Source organism: Diorhabda carinulata, chromosome X (assembly GCF_026250575.1).
Source record: "Diorhabda carinulata isolate Delta chromosome X, icDioCari1.1, whole genome shotgun sequence".
Classification (NCBI taxonomy): domain Eukaryota; kingdom Metazoa; phylum Arthropoda; class Insecta; order Coleoptera; family Chrysomelidae; genus Diorhabda; species Diorhabda carinulata.
The window spans coordinates 51,394,971-51,414,798 of NC_079472.1; the positions used below are offsets into that span (position 1 = coordinate 51,394,971).

General features: G+C 31.1%; 2 protein-coding genes across 2 annotated transcripts in view; one reads left to right on the forward strand and one right to left on the reverse strand.

Moving 5' to 3' along the window:
• LOC130901346 (monocarboxylate transporter 2-like) overlaps positions 1 to 19,828 on the forward strand; it is a 392,606-nt gene that overhangs the window by 113,772 nt on the left and 259,006 nt on the right. The gene's annotated exons all lie outside the window — the stretch shown is intronic.
• On the reverse strand, positions 1,017 to 3,477 carry LOC130901347 (uncharacterized). Its single transcript, XM_057812659.1, has 6 exons — positions 3,044 to 3,477; positions 2,484 to 2,687; positions 2,087 to 2,395; positions 1,705 to 1,997; positions 1,452 to 1,623; positions 1,017 to 1,349 (listed from the first exon to the last, which is right to left on the reverse strand). Exons 1-6 carry the CDS (start codon positions 3,324 to 3,326, stop codon positions 1,177 to 1,179), a joined length of 1,434 nt encoding a protein of 477 aa, XP_057668642.1. The 5' UTR covers positions 3,327 to 3,477; the 3' UTR covers positions 1,017 to 1,176.

Sequence of the window (19,828 nt, forward strand, 5' to 3'; positions counted from 1 at the left end):
TAACATAGTTGCCATTCGAAAGATATTTCATCGGGAATAAGAAATTTTATATTTTCTTTATATGGTAGTTATTACTAAGAAATTGAAATTATCTACGGCGTTCTAATAATGTATATATATATATATATATATATATATATATATATATATATATATATATATATATATATATATATATATATATATATATTACGCTGCATCAAAAAATCATCAGCGTATAAATGTGTATCGTAATTCAACAAACAGAATAAATGATAATTTTCTATGCAAGGATAATTGAACGATTTAATTCATAATTAGTTTTAATATCGATTTCCATACGTATATCATATGAATAAAATTAGAATTAACTTGAATTGGAACATTTGCTTAATAAATACAGAAAAGTAACATAATTGAAGCAGTTACTCTTAATTTAGGAGATTTATATTGATTATATTGTGTGAAATTCTATAATTGCTAAATATATATTACTGTTCATCTTTGCTTATAATTTGTAAGCAGTCTTCAAAATGTACTGTCTAATTGAAATAACATTATTTGTACTGATTTAGCTCCAATTAGATTCCACCAACTTCACTAGAATTGAGACGAATACTGAACAGATATTTTGCATCTGTAACATGGTCTTCATATGTATACTGACGCCCTTGTTGAATATTCTGGAATTTTCAAAGTGTTTACGAGTATATCCAGAACTTCGGATTTGCTTTAAAAGCTGCGCATGACTGATGGGAAACTACCCGACTAGAATTTTGGGAGGGGTTCAGCTAGGGCCCTCACGAGGCTAGCCACACTGCCTCGTGGGGACCTCATGATGCTGCCTCATAGGGCGCACAAAGGGTATATAACGCCTTGCCTCATTCGTGCATCATTATGTATACCGCATGTGGACCTCATAAGGAAAATTAACTGTTACCCTATTTGAAAATTTTCAGGGAAATTAACCGAATTTCATTGGCAACATTAAAAATAATGTATTTTAAAATATATATAGATATATCAATTACAAACAATACATTCATAGTCATTACAATCTTAAAATACAATAAGTAATAAAGAACTATTTTTTAAATCAAACTTTCAGAATACAATATAATGCACGGGATAAACTACATAATGTATATTTTACTTTATATAAAAAAGTTACGCAATTAAGAATACTAATCTGAAATACTAGTCTAAATGCTCATTGTCTATTTCACTATTAGCTTCAGCAGGTTTCTTGGAACGAGCAGTTCGTCCACCGTCCCAGTCTTTACAATTATGTAGAGCTGAAGCCATAGCATCAAGAATATTTTGGTCTGGGACATCTTCGCCTGGTTTCGAAAAAACTTTTCTGAGCGTCGCTAAAAAGAAAACATTAATTTAGGACAATTATAAATATTAAATACAATATTTATTAATTATTTGTATTCATTTTGTGAAACTTGAACATTAATTTCACTAACCTTTTATAACTTTAAAAAGACATGTATCCTTGAATACATGTGATTTTTTTTTTGAAGTCTTAACTGGAGCGAACATGAGACCTACATCGCGAGATATACAATATCTTAATAATTCGCCAAAATTCCTAGTTATGGGTAAGCGTCTATTGACTTTTTGAAGTAATTTCCGAACCTAAACGTATAATTCAATATTCGGTAAGTATTCAAATCGTTAATATTATAATAAAAACTTTTTTTAAACATGAATACTTACGAATTTTTTTTGAAAATTCTTATCTTTTTCAAGTTTTTCATCGAACTGATCAAAATCTATTTTTGTTTTACATGGAAGTTTTATTTCAGCATTTTCATCATCACTATCGACTTCAATATCTGTGTTATTGATATTATTCTTTGTTAATTGATGCTGAATCTCAATAATTTTTCCACTTAACTGTCCAATTTGTAAAGATAATGAATTATATTGACTATTGAGTTTAGTGAATTTCTCCGATATTTCATTTGAAAAAGTCTTAAAGCGGGCATCAATCATACGATATAACTTTTCTGTAACATAAGAAAAGAATATACTTCGTTTCCCAAATGTTGATAATTATAATTAATAATGCGGTTTCTATTCATCTTTCAATACCTACCAAATTGGTCACCTTCGATTTTTTCAATTGAATGTTGGTTTGTTGACGAGCATAATAATACTGGTTGACAATTCTTATCTAGCTTTTCCATTACATTAGGTGTTTGTGGATTATTTTCATCAATTTTTAAATTCGAATCAGATGTACTGGACGAAGATATGCGAGATCTTTTGATATTTTTTCTGGTAATGATTTTCTTTTTTTTTGATCTAGATGCATCGTAACAATGTTCTTCGTCTGAGTCTGTGGAAGAATAATATCTATCTTGTTTATCTTCTTCTGTTGGTAACTTTTGCGATGATGGCTGAGCTAAAAATTTAAAATATATCATCACCTTTTCGTACTTACAAATATATGTTTTCCAAGTAACAAAATCTATATTTTCATCATAAATTACCTCTATTCACACGTGTTTTTTCACCTAAATCGATGTTGATTTCATTTAACATCTTCAAAGATTCATCTCTGAATGTTTTTCTATTTTTAAAAAAATGCACATCATTAGCAGCCTTTACTTTAGCTGTCTCTTCATTTTGTGTAGAATAAGCAAATGGCTTATATTCCAATTGGATAGCCAATTCATTAGCTTCTTCAAACGTTCCTGAATATTAGAATAATGTACTTAATAAAAAAAATCAATAAAAAATGATAACTGAAAAAAATAGAATTTTAGAACAAAGGAGTTTTTTTGTAATTGTTGCGAAAAAGTTTTTTTTCATTTAAATAATAATTACAGTATTGAAAACTATTTTTTATCACTAAAAATAATATAGTAATCATAATATCATGTTAGACATTGACATTAAAAGTTTTTTTAAGCTAGAAATATTTTTTTAATTGAGGTTGTTAGAAAAATGAATCCAACACAAGAAACATACCTTTGTTCTATTTATCTTATTTTCTCAGAGTATATAAATTCGAGATGAAATTAATCAATCGAATAATTTCACAACTTACGAGCTCTTCCTCGGATGTCTACTGAATAAACTGGCCAATCATTTATCGGTTGTTCACAATTCTGTACCATTTTTGATAACGTATCCGATCGCTTTACATCGTATGGTGGAGGCATAAATTTGCACTTGATTGTGTCTGTTTTTTCATCATAAAAAATCCAAGACGATGGCACTATGTCAATATCTTTTTTTTTTTTCTTACCAACAAAAACAACTAGTCTATACTTATAATCTGCAACCACTTCTGATACATCATCATTTGATGTACTATTATCAGTACTCATGGTGATTATTTTTCGAGAATATATCAACTATTTTAATTATATCACTATTTATTAACCTACAATAATTATATGGTTAAGAGTATACACGAACGACTGAACACGATTCAGAAATTAAACTGATTCTTACTGTTGACGCGTAGAAAAGATTTCTATACTGATTACCATCCACTTGAAAATATAAACATAAACAATACTCTTCGTAGAATAGATGTTTGTATAAGATTATGAGACTTAAAGTTTAAAGCCGTCAATACAAACGGCAGATTGTACCATATAAAACATTCTTATTTTTCACTTTTACATATGAAGTAGTGGTATCACATATATTTTTTCTTTATGTTCATCACTTAAATTTAGACAAACCATTTTTTTATCCACATCTATAATTTTACACGTCACAATATTCTCATTATTTGCAGAGACATTAAACATTTGTAGAAATTTAGCATTACATGGATATGTAAAAAGAGGTTTTCTTTTTCTTAGGATTTTACCACACATTTCAATAGTACTTATATCACCACGTGGAGGAATGTATATATCATTTATTTGTAAAATTTTTTGATTTGTCAGTAATATGGTGTTATTTGGCTCTTTTGTAGTTAGTAACACTCCTTTAAATTCAAGCTGTTTTATGGTAGTTCGACCTGATGAATCTGGTTTCAGTTGTCTTTTTATAACAACATTCGGAGGTATACCTGTTGGTTCATTCCAAACGTAAAAAATTTCATTGAATCTCCGACACAACTGTGAAAGAGGATTATTGCCATTTCTAATAAGTTTTTTCATTTTACCTAGAGCATTTTCAAATGGATACGAAGATATTTCATATAGAGGACAATTAAAATATGCTACATCATCGGCTAAATGATAAAGATTATGAACATTTCCTATAACAAATTCAGGTTTATATATAGCTGGTGCTATAGTGACAAATAATGTTAGAAAATGTTTTGCGGATGGCCATTGCACCATAGCTAACTGTTTAGAAAATAGAATTCTGCATGCTACATGTAATAACATGAAATGTTTAAATACTTCATCTTTTAAAACTTTTTTAAAAATGACTGGCCCTGCATATAGCAATAAAAATTGAAATTCGGTGGCTTTGAATTTATGAAATTCTGTTAAAGATCTCGTAGCCCTCTGGAATTCATTAGGCACTTTTATTTTCGATAACATATCAGTCAATAGTGACTTAAACCTGCTACTAAGTTTAAGTTCTCTGACGTCACCGTCTATCCAACATCCCAACAATTTTTTCATTATTCCAAGGAAAAGCAGATGCATGGAATCTAATGGAAATTGCTTGACTAAATCAATTTCCGGGTATATACGAAGTAGAGGTGATACACCTTGATGATGACCTGGAGTAGATTGATTCCTGAAAGACTCATTTGTTCTTAATTCCCCACATATTGGATAAATTCTTCTATTCATGTATTGTTGACCTTTTATTAAGCATCTTTCACACGCCCAGTATCCACCATGACCTACGATGCACTTTAAAAAAGAGCGAGCAGGAGTATCACAAATAAATGCTTTTACAGATACAATGAATTTGCGATTATCTATAATAATTCCTGTTTGCATTAAACTATTGAGTTCTTCTATAAATTTATCTAAATATCTCTGAACACTTTGTGGCTTCTGATCTCCACAATATACAGCAACAGGAAATGGTTTGTAAATGTTTGGATCATGATGGATTTTACAGAGTATTGGCCATAGCTGTTTTTTACTGGACTTAAACAAAGGTAAACCATCAACATTGAAAATCAGTTCTATGTTATTTAGCTCATGAATACTTGGGTTTAATTGAATTCTTATAGTTTTCTCTATGCCAAAGTATACAAACTTGCCAATATTATCAAAAACTTCAATATTATAATTTTCTGACGTAGTATACAAGAAAGTTTTTGCACATCTTGGTAGAGTAGGATAAGATCTTCTTCTTAAAATAGCTAATAATGATTCTAAACGACTATGAGGTATAGGCGGATTCATTAAAGCCCACTTGCGAATGTCTTCTACATCATAAACCGATTGATCAGTATCATCTACTTCTTCATCTATTGCATCATGAGTCTCGTTTTCTAGTTCATCGTCTGAGCTAACATCATGAAATAATAACAAATCGTCAAATTCTTCATGATTAACATCATCTCTATCATGACTTTCTTCATTCATCTCTTCTTCTACCACAGCTGATATTTCATCACTTATTGCTTCTTGCTCATAATTTTGCACTAATTCCAATTCCACTTCAGCATTTGAATTGGAAGCACTATGATCTTCTAGATTGGAATTCAAACTATTATCACTTGCTGTATTGTTGAATGACTCATTAATATCTGGTAATTGATTCTCAATGTTTTCTAAAACGTCTTCATTGCCAGAAGGCATCAAATTTTCTTGGTTGGAATTTGCTGACAGTAATTCTTGTCGAATTCGCCTGAATCTTTCTGCTCTCAAACGCCTAAGCTCGCGTTGTCTAAAATAATTATTCATGATGTTATGTCAATATTTACTTCAATAAATAATAATTTTCAACAATAATCAAACTGAAATTATTTACACTGGTAAAGATTAATGTAAATTTGTAACTGCTTATGAAAATATATATTTGTCTATATGTACTATGTACACTATGTGTACCTGAGCATGCGCAATACGATGTACATAAACGATATACTTTATGCAATACGTTCTAAAATATTGCAATTTCGTAAGGTAAATCCGATAAGACAACGATTAACAATTATTACAATTCATGAACAATTGTACTATTAACAATTAGTAGTAGTAGTAGTAGTAGTAAAGTAACAATTGTGACAAGTTTAATTTTACCAAAAATAGTATATTTGATATTTGTCAAATCGAGCCCTCATGGGGTAGACGAGGGGATTGCCCATCTCTTTAAAATACCATATATGTGTTAGGTTTACCCTATAATATCCTTATGGGAAACTCATACGGCATACCTCACTTCAATATTTATAATTTTTTCCGTGAGGTGCTCATGAGGAAGTTGCGGGGAAATCCCTCAATCGGCATGCCCCCCATTTGCCACATGAGGCCCACACGCTATATAAGGCATGCCCCCTCATAAATTCTAGTCGGGTAGTTGACATTTTTTGATAGAAATAATCATTTTATGTGAAAAAATTTGAAAAAATTGAGGTTTCTTGTTTTCATACATTTTCATTAATCAATTTCTCTACTACCGTGTGTAAAGTGCATTGCAGTGCACGCGACGTGATTTGTCGAGTTCAATAAACACTTTTTGCATGAGTTGCATACAAAACTTTCTACGTTCATGATAAAAAAGTTTTATTTAGATGTAGAAAAATAGGAAACGTAATTTAAGAGCAAAATATTCCATAATTAATTATCACTATCGGTTAACACTGAGAAAGTAGGAACTAGTAATTAGGAATAATTAACCTCAAACATTTTTTGTACCATTAATATTGAAAGTGAATGTACAATTTTCGCAATTTACAATATTAATATTTCTTAGTGAATTATTGGGACGTAATTTCGTGTATTTCTGGTATAAATCGATCAAATTTAATCCTTCTTCAACCTCACCCCTAATGACAAAACTTCGTTCCCTGTCAGTTTTTAATCGTGGCACTTTTACAATTAATATTGAACCTATGTCTTCAATACTCAATTTGTGGAACTCATCTCTACGACATGCCCCTGCGATGCCAAATATTGCAGCGACTTACAACCAGTAATTTTAAAATGCTAAACAATAATTACTGACTAACTTTTGTTATCAAATACTGAAATTTGGAGCGTCTTTTAGAAATTGATTAATGTGTCTCCTATTAAATACTTCGACTTTTTGACTGTAACTGCAGAGTTCTGAGTTTAGTAATTCAATAAATGATTGATAATAAAATAAAATCCGCAATTCTTTGAAACGTGTAAAAATCTCACAAAAAAGGACAAAATATTCCGCTTATTCGAATTTTTATGTTTGTCTTGACCCCAAACTTCTGTACTATAATGACAAATAAGTGCAATTAATTTTGATTGCATTAGTGCAATAATGATCAACTTTTTCCCGTAAATATAGTTCAATAATGTTGTGTTTATTGCATAAACGTAGAAAAACTTTACGCCCTATTGCATAATGAAACATACTGAGAAAATTTATTATCAAGGTAGAGTAGTGGCTAGAATAAGATGCTCACGTGCGGGAGGTCCCAGGTTCAATCGCGCTCGTGCAATTTTTTTATTTTTCTACTTAGTACTAATTATTTTGTCGTCTTGTTAATTTGTTTTAATTTTCTTGATTAAAATGTCCAAAATATTAAGAATTATATAATATATTTCATAAGGAATCAATAAAAGCGTTGTAGTTTCTTCTAACGAAAAATTCTAGTTTTTTGCGCACTAATGCGTGAAGAAACATATTTTACGCACTATTGCATAAAGAAAGATACTTTACGCACTAGTGGGTAAAACAAATTACCATTAAACTTGTGTATTTTGATCAAATTTTCGCTAGTAGTAAAAATATTGTATGCAATTCGTGTTTAAAGGACTTTTTTCGAAAAAAGGCTACTTTACACACTTATAACATAGTTACATAAATAACTATTCTATACTTGAACTAAAATATGTTACTAATTGGTGTCAGGTGGGGTGTTCGGTTCAAGAAGAAACAAGGTTGCCCAACTAAAGATAAAGCATAGTTCAGAAGGAACAATTGTAGGCTAAAATATAAGAAAATGGCATCGTGCGGATAATGGTTAGATTCAACGTTTCTAGGAAAGATCAATTGGACGTCGTTTCTACTTTAAATAGATTTGAATGTGATTTTGCGCTTATGGTATGTATGGTAAGGTTCCTCTAAGCTATGTCATGCCTCTAAGTCATAACGACGATGAGGACCATGGACAGAAGAGAAAAATTGACGACGGTCCTAGAAAGAGTAACGAAGATGAGCTACTACGATTGCATCAATTGCAATAGAAACGATAATTTCGGAAAAAGTGATTTTAATGATCAAAGAAAGTTTAGGCTCTAGAACAGGCAAGTTCGGTGAAAATGCACCTGGAGAAGTCTTCAGTTCAGACAAGTGACTCACAGAAGGAAATCAAATTAAGTATTCAAAACATCAAATTTTATTGGAAAGATATATAGTAGTGAATTTAGTGACATTGGAAAAATAATCTTTAGCCAACCAGACATTTTGAAATTATCTCTACAGAAAATCAAAATGCACAAAAAATTGAAATTGAAAATTATGTCCCAAAGTATTTTGTTGAACATTCAGCAATCACCAACATTGCTGGCATATTATTCTTCACTGAAAAGATTATTAAATATCCACCACTTAGAAACTAGAGGTCTAGCAATCAAAATAACCAAAACCTCCCAAGAAGCTAGTAAATTTAATGAAGAAGCGACAGATCAAACAAATCTGATCACAAATGTATTTATGTATGTAATTTTCAGCTTAGTCCTTTCCAAATTAACCCAACCATTTGTTATTATAACCATTAGTCATTGAGTTGAAGAAAGCTTGTAATGAATTAAAGTTATGGAAGATATGGAAGATTAAAATAGAAATATCTTTCAAAGGATCATTGGATGATTTAGGAGAAGATCAGGCAAAATGAATACCCTGATCAAAGCGAATATTCCCTACTACTTCTAAATTCGTTTCTCATTCAACACACCACCTTAGTGTAATGTTTAGCCATCTTGGCTCACGGTCAATGGTATAGAGACAGCCACGTGACGTGCCATAGAATGAGTGGAGATTTGTATTTTCGTAATTAATATATTCATTTCACATGCTAAATATATTGGTCACTTCTGCAATATTATCCGTTATTAGTTTTTAGAAATATTAAAATTTGGTAACATATGAAAATGGGTTTATTTAATTTATTTAACGCAGAAGTCAGAATTATTGATTTTTGAATAAAATGTTTAACCTCGAAACTTTGCCTTGAAAAATTAATAGAGTAAAGTGAATACTTTGTCGATAATTCTTGTAAAAATGTTTGGGAGGTGAGCAATTTCTAATTTATCATTAAATCAAATCTCATAGACATATTTATTTTTATTTCTTTATTTCAGGTTTGTATCGAGGTGAGAAAAGATCTATGAAATTTGCAACACCAAGAATCTGGCGAGAAATATATTCATGACTGCTACTTTAGCATTATGAATCCGAGTAAAAGACCTAAAGGAGAAAACGCCAAACCCATAGAATATCCAGACCTTGAATCTTCACCGAAAAAATTATCTGAAAAAAGTAGCGTATTAGTTCTAACAGAAGTAATTCTGATAGAGATTTTTACCTACACCAGAACAACGATTCTTGAAGAGGGAAAAGTGTTAATGCCGCCTCTGCACATTAAATTAAGAATTAATTTGTCAAAAAACTCGATCAAACCTTAGTCTGGAAATTTGAGAAAGTGTTTTTCTATGTTATCAGAAGCAAAGGTTAAAGTTGGGATCTTTGTTGGTTCGAAAATAAGACAAATTTTTGCCGATGAAGAATTTCCAAGGCTACTGAATCGTACTCAAAAAACGAGTTGGAACCGTTTTAAAGCAGTAATTTCCGAATTTTTAGGTAACAACAAAGCTGGAAACTACTAAAAAATATTAATGCCATAGGCTGCAGGAAGTCATAGCCATTTAGATAAATTTGAAAACAATATGGGAGCGTATTCAGAAAAGCAATGAGAACGTTTTCATTAGGACATTATAAACTTTGAACTGCGTTATCAAGGCCAATACAAGTAAAACATGATGGGAAACTATATCTGAGATTCACTGAGAGTACAAGTATTTTTCACTTTTTGAGATTTGAGCTATTCAATTTGTTTTTCATCTTATTTCTTTTCTACTAAAACGTTAGGTCTTAAAGTATTTACTTTGTCTGACATTCCTCTGCTATATGGCATTTTGAATATCCATCTTTATTTTCTACTTATTAAAATGCAAACGTAGTTGCCAAAGAGTAGATATTAACAGATTCGCTTCTATGGAAAAAAAACATAACCACGTTTTTAAAATGAAAAAAACCCGAATTGTACTCAAGACATTCATATCGAAGATCATATGCAAGTATTTGCGTTAGAGCAGGCGGTGACATTACAATGTTAAGCTCTTATGAGATTGACATCAACCTCAATTGCTAATGGTTATGTAGATGAGAATATAACCAAAGACATAAAATCATATTATACCATATTATAAACGGAATCTCCAAATATATTAGATCTAATAAAATGGACAACCTTATGGCTCTTGTATCACAATTTCAACAATTGTTATGTTGCTATTAATAATTATTATGTTGATGAATATGAGTTTATTTTATATAAATGATGTTACCATTACAACCTGACGCTATATTTAGCAGAGAATCTGGCGGGCAGATTCTATGGAACTGTGGAACTGTAAAGCATAAGACATGCGAGCGTATGATATAAAAGATGAAGATCTTTCTCAGCTATATCCTTTGAGTCGTTTTATGACTTCGAATTCCATACATACATATAGTTTATCGTTAAAAAAATATTATTCATTTGGTACTATGATCATGTCCATAAACAACGACTATTCCACAACGACCTCTATATTGTATGTGGCAATCTCGATATCAAACATTCCAGTGTGTGTGCTTATCAAGAATGCCTTCAATCAATTTTTGATTCTTTTGGTATGGTCATGCATATACCAACTAGAATAACTAAGAGCAGTTCTAGTACTATAGACTATGTCGTGTCATCGTATGATCGAGAATCCACCGACTGTACTGTCTTTAATTCAGGTCTCTCCGATCACGAAATAGATATAACAAAATTTTCGGGACAATCCAATACTAAATATGCTTCTCGCAAATTATGCCGTATGTTTTCGGATAAAATTTTTCTAAACTTCAAACACAGATCTGAAACAACTGTGGACTTCGAATTTTTATAAAAACACTAACTAGTCTGGCATCCAATTCTTTTCCCCTCAGGCGTATTGAAAGTAAACAAAATAAACCCTGGTCTACGAAAGGTTTACATATATCTGCAAAGAACAGGCGATCTTTATCTCACCTAAGGAAATTCTCTGATAGTGTTTTCTTCAAAAATTGCATGAAATTATATAGAAAAATTCATCATAAGACAATAAAAGCTGCCAAAGCCGATCATTCTAATAGAAGACTCGCCAATTCTTGTAGTGTTTCTAAAGAAACATTGCCCATTGTGAATGATGTAAAAAATAAGGTTTTTTCATCGAGTTTCTTCTTCTACTTCATCTCAACAATTACTTTGTGAATGTAGCCTGAAATTTATCAAATTATGTAACTCCTCATGATCCGCATTATCATGTCTCATGTCCCTGATGCTTATACCAACTTACACAGTTTCTTCTCTATGCCCGTAGTTAGAGGCAGAGCTTCGCAGTATAATTTATGATATCAAAAATAAATATGGAACTGTTTCTGTGTCTATCCTATTGCACATTAAATCACCTTACCCCTTTAATTAACGTTTCATGTCAAAATGGCACTTATCAACTTCGTTAACAGTCGTCCTTATTTAGTCACATCTCCGATATGCCCTTCCCGTCTGGGGTACGTGTGATGCGACTAAATTTGAGCTAATCTTGAAATTACAAAAGAGAGCTGTTAGATATTTACTTCGGGCACACTGCAGGGACTACTTAAAAAAATTGAAAATTCTGACTCTTTCCTCCTTATTCATCTTTGAATCTTTTTCCCTAATTCTTAAGCACTCTTCTCCAATTTCAGAAAGATCGTTGCACGGCTATCTACTTAGGAACGCGGAGCACGACCTTTATCTACCTACTCCAAGTTCAGAAGTCTCAATATTTCATAATGCAAAGAAAATAACAATAACTTGCCAATTAAGATAAAATCGATATCATATTTTCCTATATTCCGCAATAATTCGAAGGCATATTTACTGGAAAGTGCCTCCTACTATGTGAACGACTTCTATTTCAATTAAAATATTTAATTGCGGGCATACTGCATACTGGTCTAATTGTGCTATGGACTTATATACTAATTGTTAACTAATACTATTACCTATAATTTTGTTACTCATTGTGGTTTTCTCCTTTACATCGAGTTTTTATTTTATTTGTATCTTTATTTAGTTTATTCTCCACTTTTTACAAGCTTTTGTCTACAAATTGTAACAATTTTTTGATAAAAAAGCACTCTCTTTCTCTTTGAAATATACTCTGTAATTTTTAAACAAACAATAATATACTATTATTGGTATAATAATATTCATGTGAACTGTAATAATGATTTTTTATATATATTTATATAAGTAATTCGTTTCATTGAATGAACCTTTTTTATGATATTCATTATCGTTGTATTCAATATTACAGTTAATGTCATAACTATATTTATATATAAATAAATGTTTCAAAATATCAAAAACAAATTATAATAACAATCAAATTGTGAAAATAATAAATCATTGTATTGTTTTCAATTTAAGTTGAAATATATTATTGAATAAATATCTATGTACGCCAATGAAATAGCGAGTTCATATTATTTATATTGTAAAATGTTTAGATCCAGTTGGAAGTTGGTTATTGACTTCGGTGATTGAAGATTTTAATTTAAAATGTGACAGAATTGAATTAAATTACCCGCAATATGGCAACTTGATTTCCTGAACGTTACACTTCTTCACATTGAAAAGAGATTTGGTTTGATATCGACATATGTTTATAGAACAGGTTAATTTTTTGTTAAGTCTAATGTGAAAATATTTTAGGTAATCCCAACCTAACTAACAATGTTTAGTTCAAGGAGTAATATTCTCAAGATAATCATTTAATACAAATGATGTAGAATGATGTTTAGTCACGTTTTATAATAGAGCATATCGCTAGTGGTGCATTACTGGTCTAATAATCTGTCTAACAGTAATCTATTGATAAATCAATCAATTACTCAAAATCGATTTACATTTCTGATATCGAAACTATATTTCAATCATCCTATTAAACCTTATGATCGAAATGAATTATGTTATATTAAAAAATTATCGGATGAAGGGTGGTAACTAGCAGCAGAGTATGGTTAGGATCGAGGGACGATCAACAAATTATCTACCAATTGAACTAGTGAAAAGAGCTTCGAAACTAAATTACAATTAAGAACCGGTTGTACATAGGACACGATAATTGATTGAGTAATTTCTGTTTACTTAATGGTTGAATTTACTTAATATTTGTTATATACAGGGTGTTCCTAAATTCATGAGACAAAATACAGGAGGTGATTGCTTGAATTAAGTTAAGACGGGTCTTTCCACAGTCCATCCTTCTCCGAAGTACCGCTTTTACAAAGTGGAGATTCAAATTGACTATGTATTTTTTTATAAAATTTCAGTGAATCTAAAACTTGAAATTCAGTAAACAACCACGGATATTTTTGAAATATTCCATCTACATTATACATAATTTGTAATTTCTTCAATAAATTTAGTGGAAAACCGTAAAGATGTAAAATGTAATACGATTCATAATAAGTGCTGGAAAAAACTACCTCTAACCAAAATATATGAACGTAGCCGTATCATAGATTGCCGTACACATCATAGATTTCAGGTGTATTTCTTATGGTGTCACACGATATTTGAATACGATTCTTCATATTGTTGATATCAACTATTTGTGTTATGTAGATTAATGATTTAAATTGACGCCATGAACAGAAATTACAAGGGTTTAACTCTGGAGATTGAGGAGGAGGATATGTTGTACCTAAATGTTGTCTAGCAGGTCCACTAAAATGTACGGAAGCACCATCGTGCATAAATTGTATGTTTATGGAATATCATTTGCGAAAAAACTGGTGTAAGAAATTCCATTTAATGACTGAGGCATAAAATGTAGCCCAATTAATCCCCCGCAATGCTGAATACATTGTTTGCACCACCACTACACCAAGACTCACAATTACACTGTATGACGCGCGTTTTGATAACCAAGTTATCGTCTTCAGAGACTGAAGTTAAACTGTAGGTAGGTGAACAGCTTCAGAGAGTGTAATTGTGAATGTTGGTGTAAACAGTGTATTCAGTATGAATATCGCCAATGGTTCCAGAAATTCAAACTTAGTTATCACCTGCAATACCAATACATAAGTTCACTGAGAAAACATTTGGAAAATGGTGCTTATTTATAGAATAATTAGTTATTCCAAGGAATAACTAATCGTGTCCGTTAAATTGTTTAATATGATATTAATTTGACACTTTAACTAGATATTTCATGAAATAACGATCTGTAGCCTGTTAAAGTGTAAAATAATTAAGATCATATATATCTCTCTTTCTAGTATAAGGTTGACATTTTGTACGAAACTCATGTATCTATTAGACACAGTGGTATAGACTGAATAATAATAGAATTTAATCGTTGTTAAAATAATATTACGCAAAAAAATATTAAGATTTGCCTGGATTTTTGTGATTCTTGTCAACAAAAATGCCAAATAGGCTGGTGTTGTTGTTAAACCCACATTTTTTCACATATGAATTCAAGATTCAGGTTGACCTCATAGATTTTCAATCACAACCTGATGGAAAGTATAAATTTATTTCAGTTTATCAAAATCATTTTACAAAGTTTGTGGTCTTAAGACGTCTTCAAAAAAAAAGAGAGCAGAAGAAGTTGCAGGACAGTTGCTTGATATATTCCTGTTGTTTGGAGCATCACGTATATTGCATTCGAACAATAGAAGAGAATTTTGTAACGAACTTATTGATGACCTAGAATTAACTTGGCCAGAGCTTAAGATTGTGCATGGTAAACCAAGACATTGCCAAAGCCAAGGCAGTGTTGAGAGAGCGAATCAGAGCATAGAAAATATGTTGACGACTTCTTCTGTTTCTGATATTAGAAGGACCCTCTATGTTTGTTTGTGCAGCTAGAGTTGGACTGTCAACAACTGCCATTCCGAAAGAAGCACCTAATTCTTTGGTCGACGATGATCAATTGCAGCAAAATACTTTGACTGCAGTGAATGTTTCTTCTCAACCTGATAATGAAAAAGTAATTAAACAAAAAGTATTAAATAATCCCATTACTAAAGTACAGCAGTGAAGATATAGTTTGCTTCAAATGTATAGAGCCTGTCCATATTCATGTTCGGAAGATTATGTTTCAAAAGATGAAGTTGAGCAGAAAATCTGCAAATTGTGTTAACGAACTTAATGTTCAAAGAGAAATAGAAAGTCTAAAAATGTTTAGAAATTCAAGCAAAAAAGATGAAATATATTTCGGATAAATCTCATTCGGAAGCCTCTGTGGGATTTACCGTCTGTATCCCAACGTCTGAAGTTGGCAGTGGAAAAGGTGATACCAAACCTATTTTAGGTATCAAAGTAACTGAAGAAGCATTTTTCCAATTAGGTAAAGAGGTACCGGATGTAGAAATATCGCTCCAGTCGGTTGGTACAACTCAAAGGTCAGCGATTTGAAAATGTTCGTGTAAAATCCAGTGTGTCAGCAACAAGTAAATTTCATAAATACTATTGGTACGCTGCATAAATTAGATAAATTGCTTCTTTTCCATTTTAATTGTCTATCATTAGTTTATTTATAGAATACGTACTTATTTCATTTTAGATAAATTGTTAATTTTACACTTTAACTGTCTCTCGTTAGTTAACTTACAGAATACCTAGTTATTTCATAGAATAACTAGTTGAAGTGCCAAATTGATAATATGTTACATACTTAAACAGATATGATTATCTTTTTATGGAATAACTAGGTATATAGTTTGATAGTAACAGTGCTATATAATTTCATGGGGATTTTGGTGTACCCATATGTGAGAATTGTGAAAATTTATGATAAATATTCTCAAAAACGCCGATTAATAACAGATACTTTAGAAAATGTCCCACGTCTCAAAAACATATATTATCCTAAAATTGAGAATTTCATGTGTACCATTCACAAAATCTTACTCGTTGAGGAAAATCTCTGTATAAAACAGCTTGAACCCGTTGGAAGTGGTAAGGCTATAACTGCTGCTCTTTTGACACTCGCCACACAGAGGAATGGCTGATATTTAGAGTGTTGGAAATTTGTCTAGCGGTTGTTTCCGGGTGTACAACAATTGCACCTATATTTGCTTGTTCTACCATCACAATTCTAAGTTGAGGCGTCATTTGCTGCGGATATTTTTCAGCATAAAGACGTCTATCTTGTCAAGAATTACCATTGGCCATACCACACACAAAATGCAACTCGGTCATTTCAGCGTTTGTATACATGTACACAATACAAATAACGCCAAAATAACAGCATATAAAGTTTCCAGCGTTCATTATGAATCGTATTACATTTTATATCTTCACTGTTTCCACTCAAATCATAGAAATATTATAAATTATGGTTTTTATATTTTCTCGGAAGCTATTCGTTTTAGGAAAAAACAATAAAAATATTTTTAAATAAAACAAAGATTCTAAGTTAAAGTTTCATCTCATAAAACTTGAGTTAAAACAGTTATGATATGAAATAAAGTAGAGGTTGTTAATTTTACCCTCGTAAAATATAACAGGAATATTGAAAAATTACCCGTGGTCAGTCTTCTGCAGGTAAACAAAAATTACAGAATCTTGGGTGGAGCTGAGGAAAAACCCGTCTTAATTTTATACGAGCAATCACCTGATTTTATAGCATGAATTTGGAAGAATATGTTGATACCTTTTTCGTAAAGTCCTAATTATGTCTTTTCAGAGCATCTGAGGTTTCGTGACTTAAAACTGGAAATGTTTGTCACAAGTCTCGTTTGTATGCAGATTTGCATTATTATGAGAATATTATAGTGACTGGAGCAAACACAAGCAATATTTTGACGAGGCAAGGTCATATTTATATATGAATTCAACAAAACCGTCTAAATTTGGGAAGTCAATGGAGATATGTACGGTTAGCGTCGTCGTAATTGAAGATAACGCTTTTCCTATTGATTCATTATTGTCGGTTCTTTTATTACCTGCTTCATTCGCTCCAGTTTTTGAATTTTTGACTTAAGACAGTCGAATTAATGGCTTGGACAAGTTCATGATGAACAATATTCACTAAACAACAAACATTATCTTCCTTATTGCCAGCACAAACATCACAAATTTTTTATTTGCATCTTCGGACTTCGAACATGAAATGTTTCGTACATCAACTTCGCTAGCTTCAACATAGACTTTAAAGTTGTGTGATTTGCTTCTTTGGTCATGATATCTTAGAATATGGATTCATTTAATTTCGTGTCAGCAGAGATTGAAATAAATAGAAGGTATCAACTTCACTTCAAAAAGTTTATGGTTGACATTTAGTTTCAGGAATATTAGTTAGTCTTCATTTTTAAAAGATTTCAATGGAAAGTTGTCGAACCAACATAGAAGTTTCCAGCAAAGAGTTTAGATAAATTCCTTTGTTCCAAAACTTCGCACATAAATAATTCATTTGATTCAATTTTTTTTTATAATTTGGTTTTTCCACGTATGGTGCCTGGTGTTCTTGGAGCCTCCATATCTAGAACGTAATAGAATGAAATTGGTGAAACTGGAGACTGTATTGTGATTCTAAATAATGGACAATTATGAATAGAGATCTAAACGTGAAACATCAATCCTGGCACATTTCAACGTATGGTGAATGAACACTTCTAATGATTCAAATGAATCGATATGGAATTTATTTGCGTGGTATTTGTTATTCATAATCATTGCCTTCTCTCATTTACTCCAGTATTTAATTTAAAAGGCTATTGAATTGAGAAGAGAATTTTCAACAATTCTGTGTTTATTTGAAAGCATTCAACCTACTCCAGCCAAACCCTACAATTAATCAACTAGTGTTAGTTATTTCAAATGAAATACAACAGACAGGTGGATTTTAAATGAACTAAGATTCAGCATAATATAACAGTGTTTACTCAAAGATTGAGACAAACAGCTTAACTAATGGTAATATCTGCAATGATATGGGCGTACAATTTAGTATACTCAACAGTAGAGTAGGATTTTGACTTGACAGAGTAGCAGTGGGGACGAGTAACCTTCAATACTATACGGTGTCCTGTAAACTGTAAAATTTGTTGATACTGATTTTAAAGTAGACAATTCAAATTAAGTTAAAAAGGGGTTAAGCGATATCTTTTTTAAACGATGTTTGAATTTAGATAAAATTCATCGATAATTCCTTTGAAAAAACTATTTGGAATTCTGAAAATCAAACAACAAATTAAGTAGAACAATTTTTTTGGAATAACCTTAATACCCGACATTGGATTTTGTACTATTTAATTGTTATTTTGTTAAAGTCTTTTTTCGTTTGGTTGACGATCAATAACTTGTCAACTGCGGACAAAAATTGTTTAAAAATGTGAACTTTTCAAAAATTTCTTCTTGAGGCTCAGCTTGATATGTAAAGGGGAGATTAATACGTGTATATTACCTCAGATCAAAACTAAACTGCGATGTTAACGTCAACGTCAACTACACCTGAAGAAGCGCAAACGCATACCAAAATGTATTGATCTCAATGGATAATAATTTGGAAAATAAAGCCATATCAAATCATAAATATTTGTAATCATTTGTCTATCTCAAAACTTAAGTAGCAGACAGATATAACAAAATGCATCAACGTCATATCTTTACATTCTAGATGACATTTTAACCTCTTCGAGTCTTCTAAAAAACAGGTAACTGTTGTCCATCACATAAATTACATCAGCAGATGTTTTATGATAGTTACGCTATCTCAATTATTTCGCTGTAATTTTAAAAACATCATGACTATTTAATATTGAATACAATAACTCAAGTAAAAAGATTTATTATCATAACTACCACAAAAGCTAACTTCTTGAAGACTATGGGTATTTTTTTCTTCATTCTAAAACATAGCGATTGGACAAATCACAAAATAAATTTTTAAACAATATTATATTACATTACAAGGGCCGAAAGTTAAATTTTCGACCCTCCTCGTCATGTAAATTTGGAGAACTTTTACTTACTACGCTGCTTAACAATTGATACGGATCAAATCATCTTATATCTCCGATACTTTAGAAATATATGATTGTCTATTGGCTTTATTCTTAGTTGCATGCAAATCCAAATAAAAGAGCTAACTAGAGAGCATAGGTGTTTAAACGTCAATGGGCCGAGAAATATCGCAACTAGACCATTCAGGTTTTATCCGAGTAAGTACGATGGACGTATCTCAGATTGTAGACAACGATAACAAAGATAATAAGCAATTGAGGGCTTCGATAATCACTTTGGGTGGAGGTTATATCATCGTTTGGTTTGAAATTTGTTTCAATGATCTCACAAATTGAAAGTATTTATTTTTATTATAATTCCCACTCCGAGATATAGAGTCACGCTAATTGAATATATTATTTTGCTATTAGCTGTTGGAATTGGAGAAAATGGATGAGA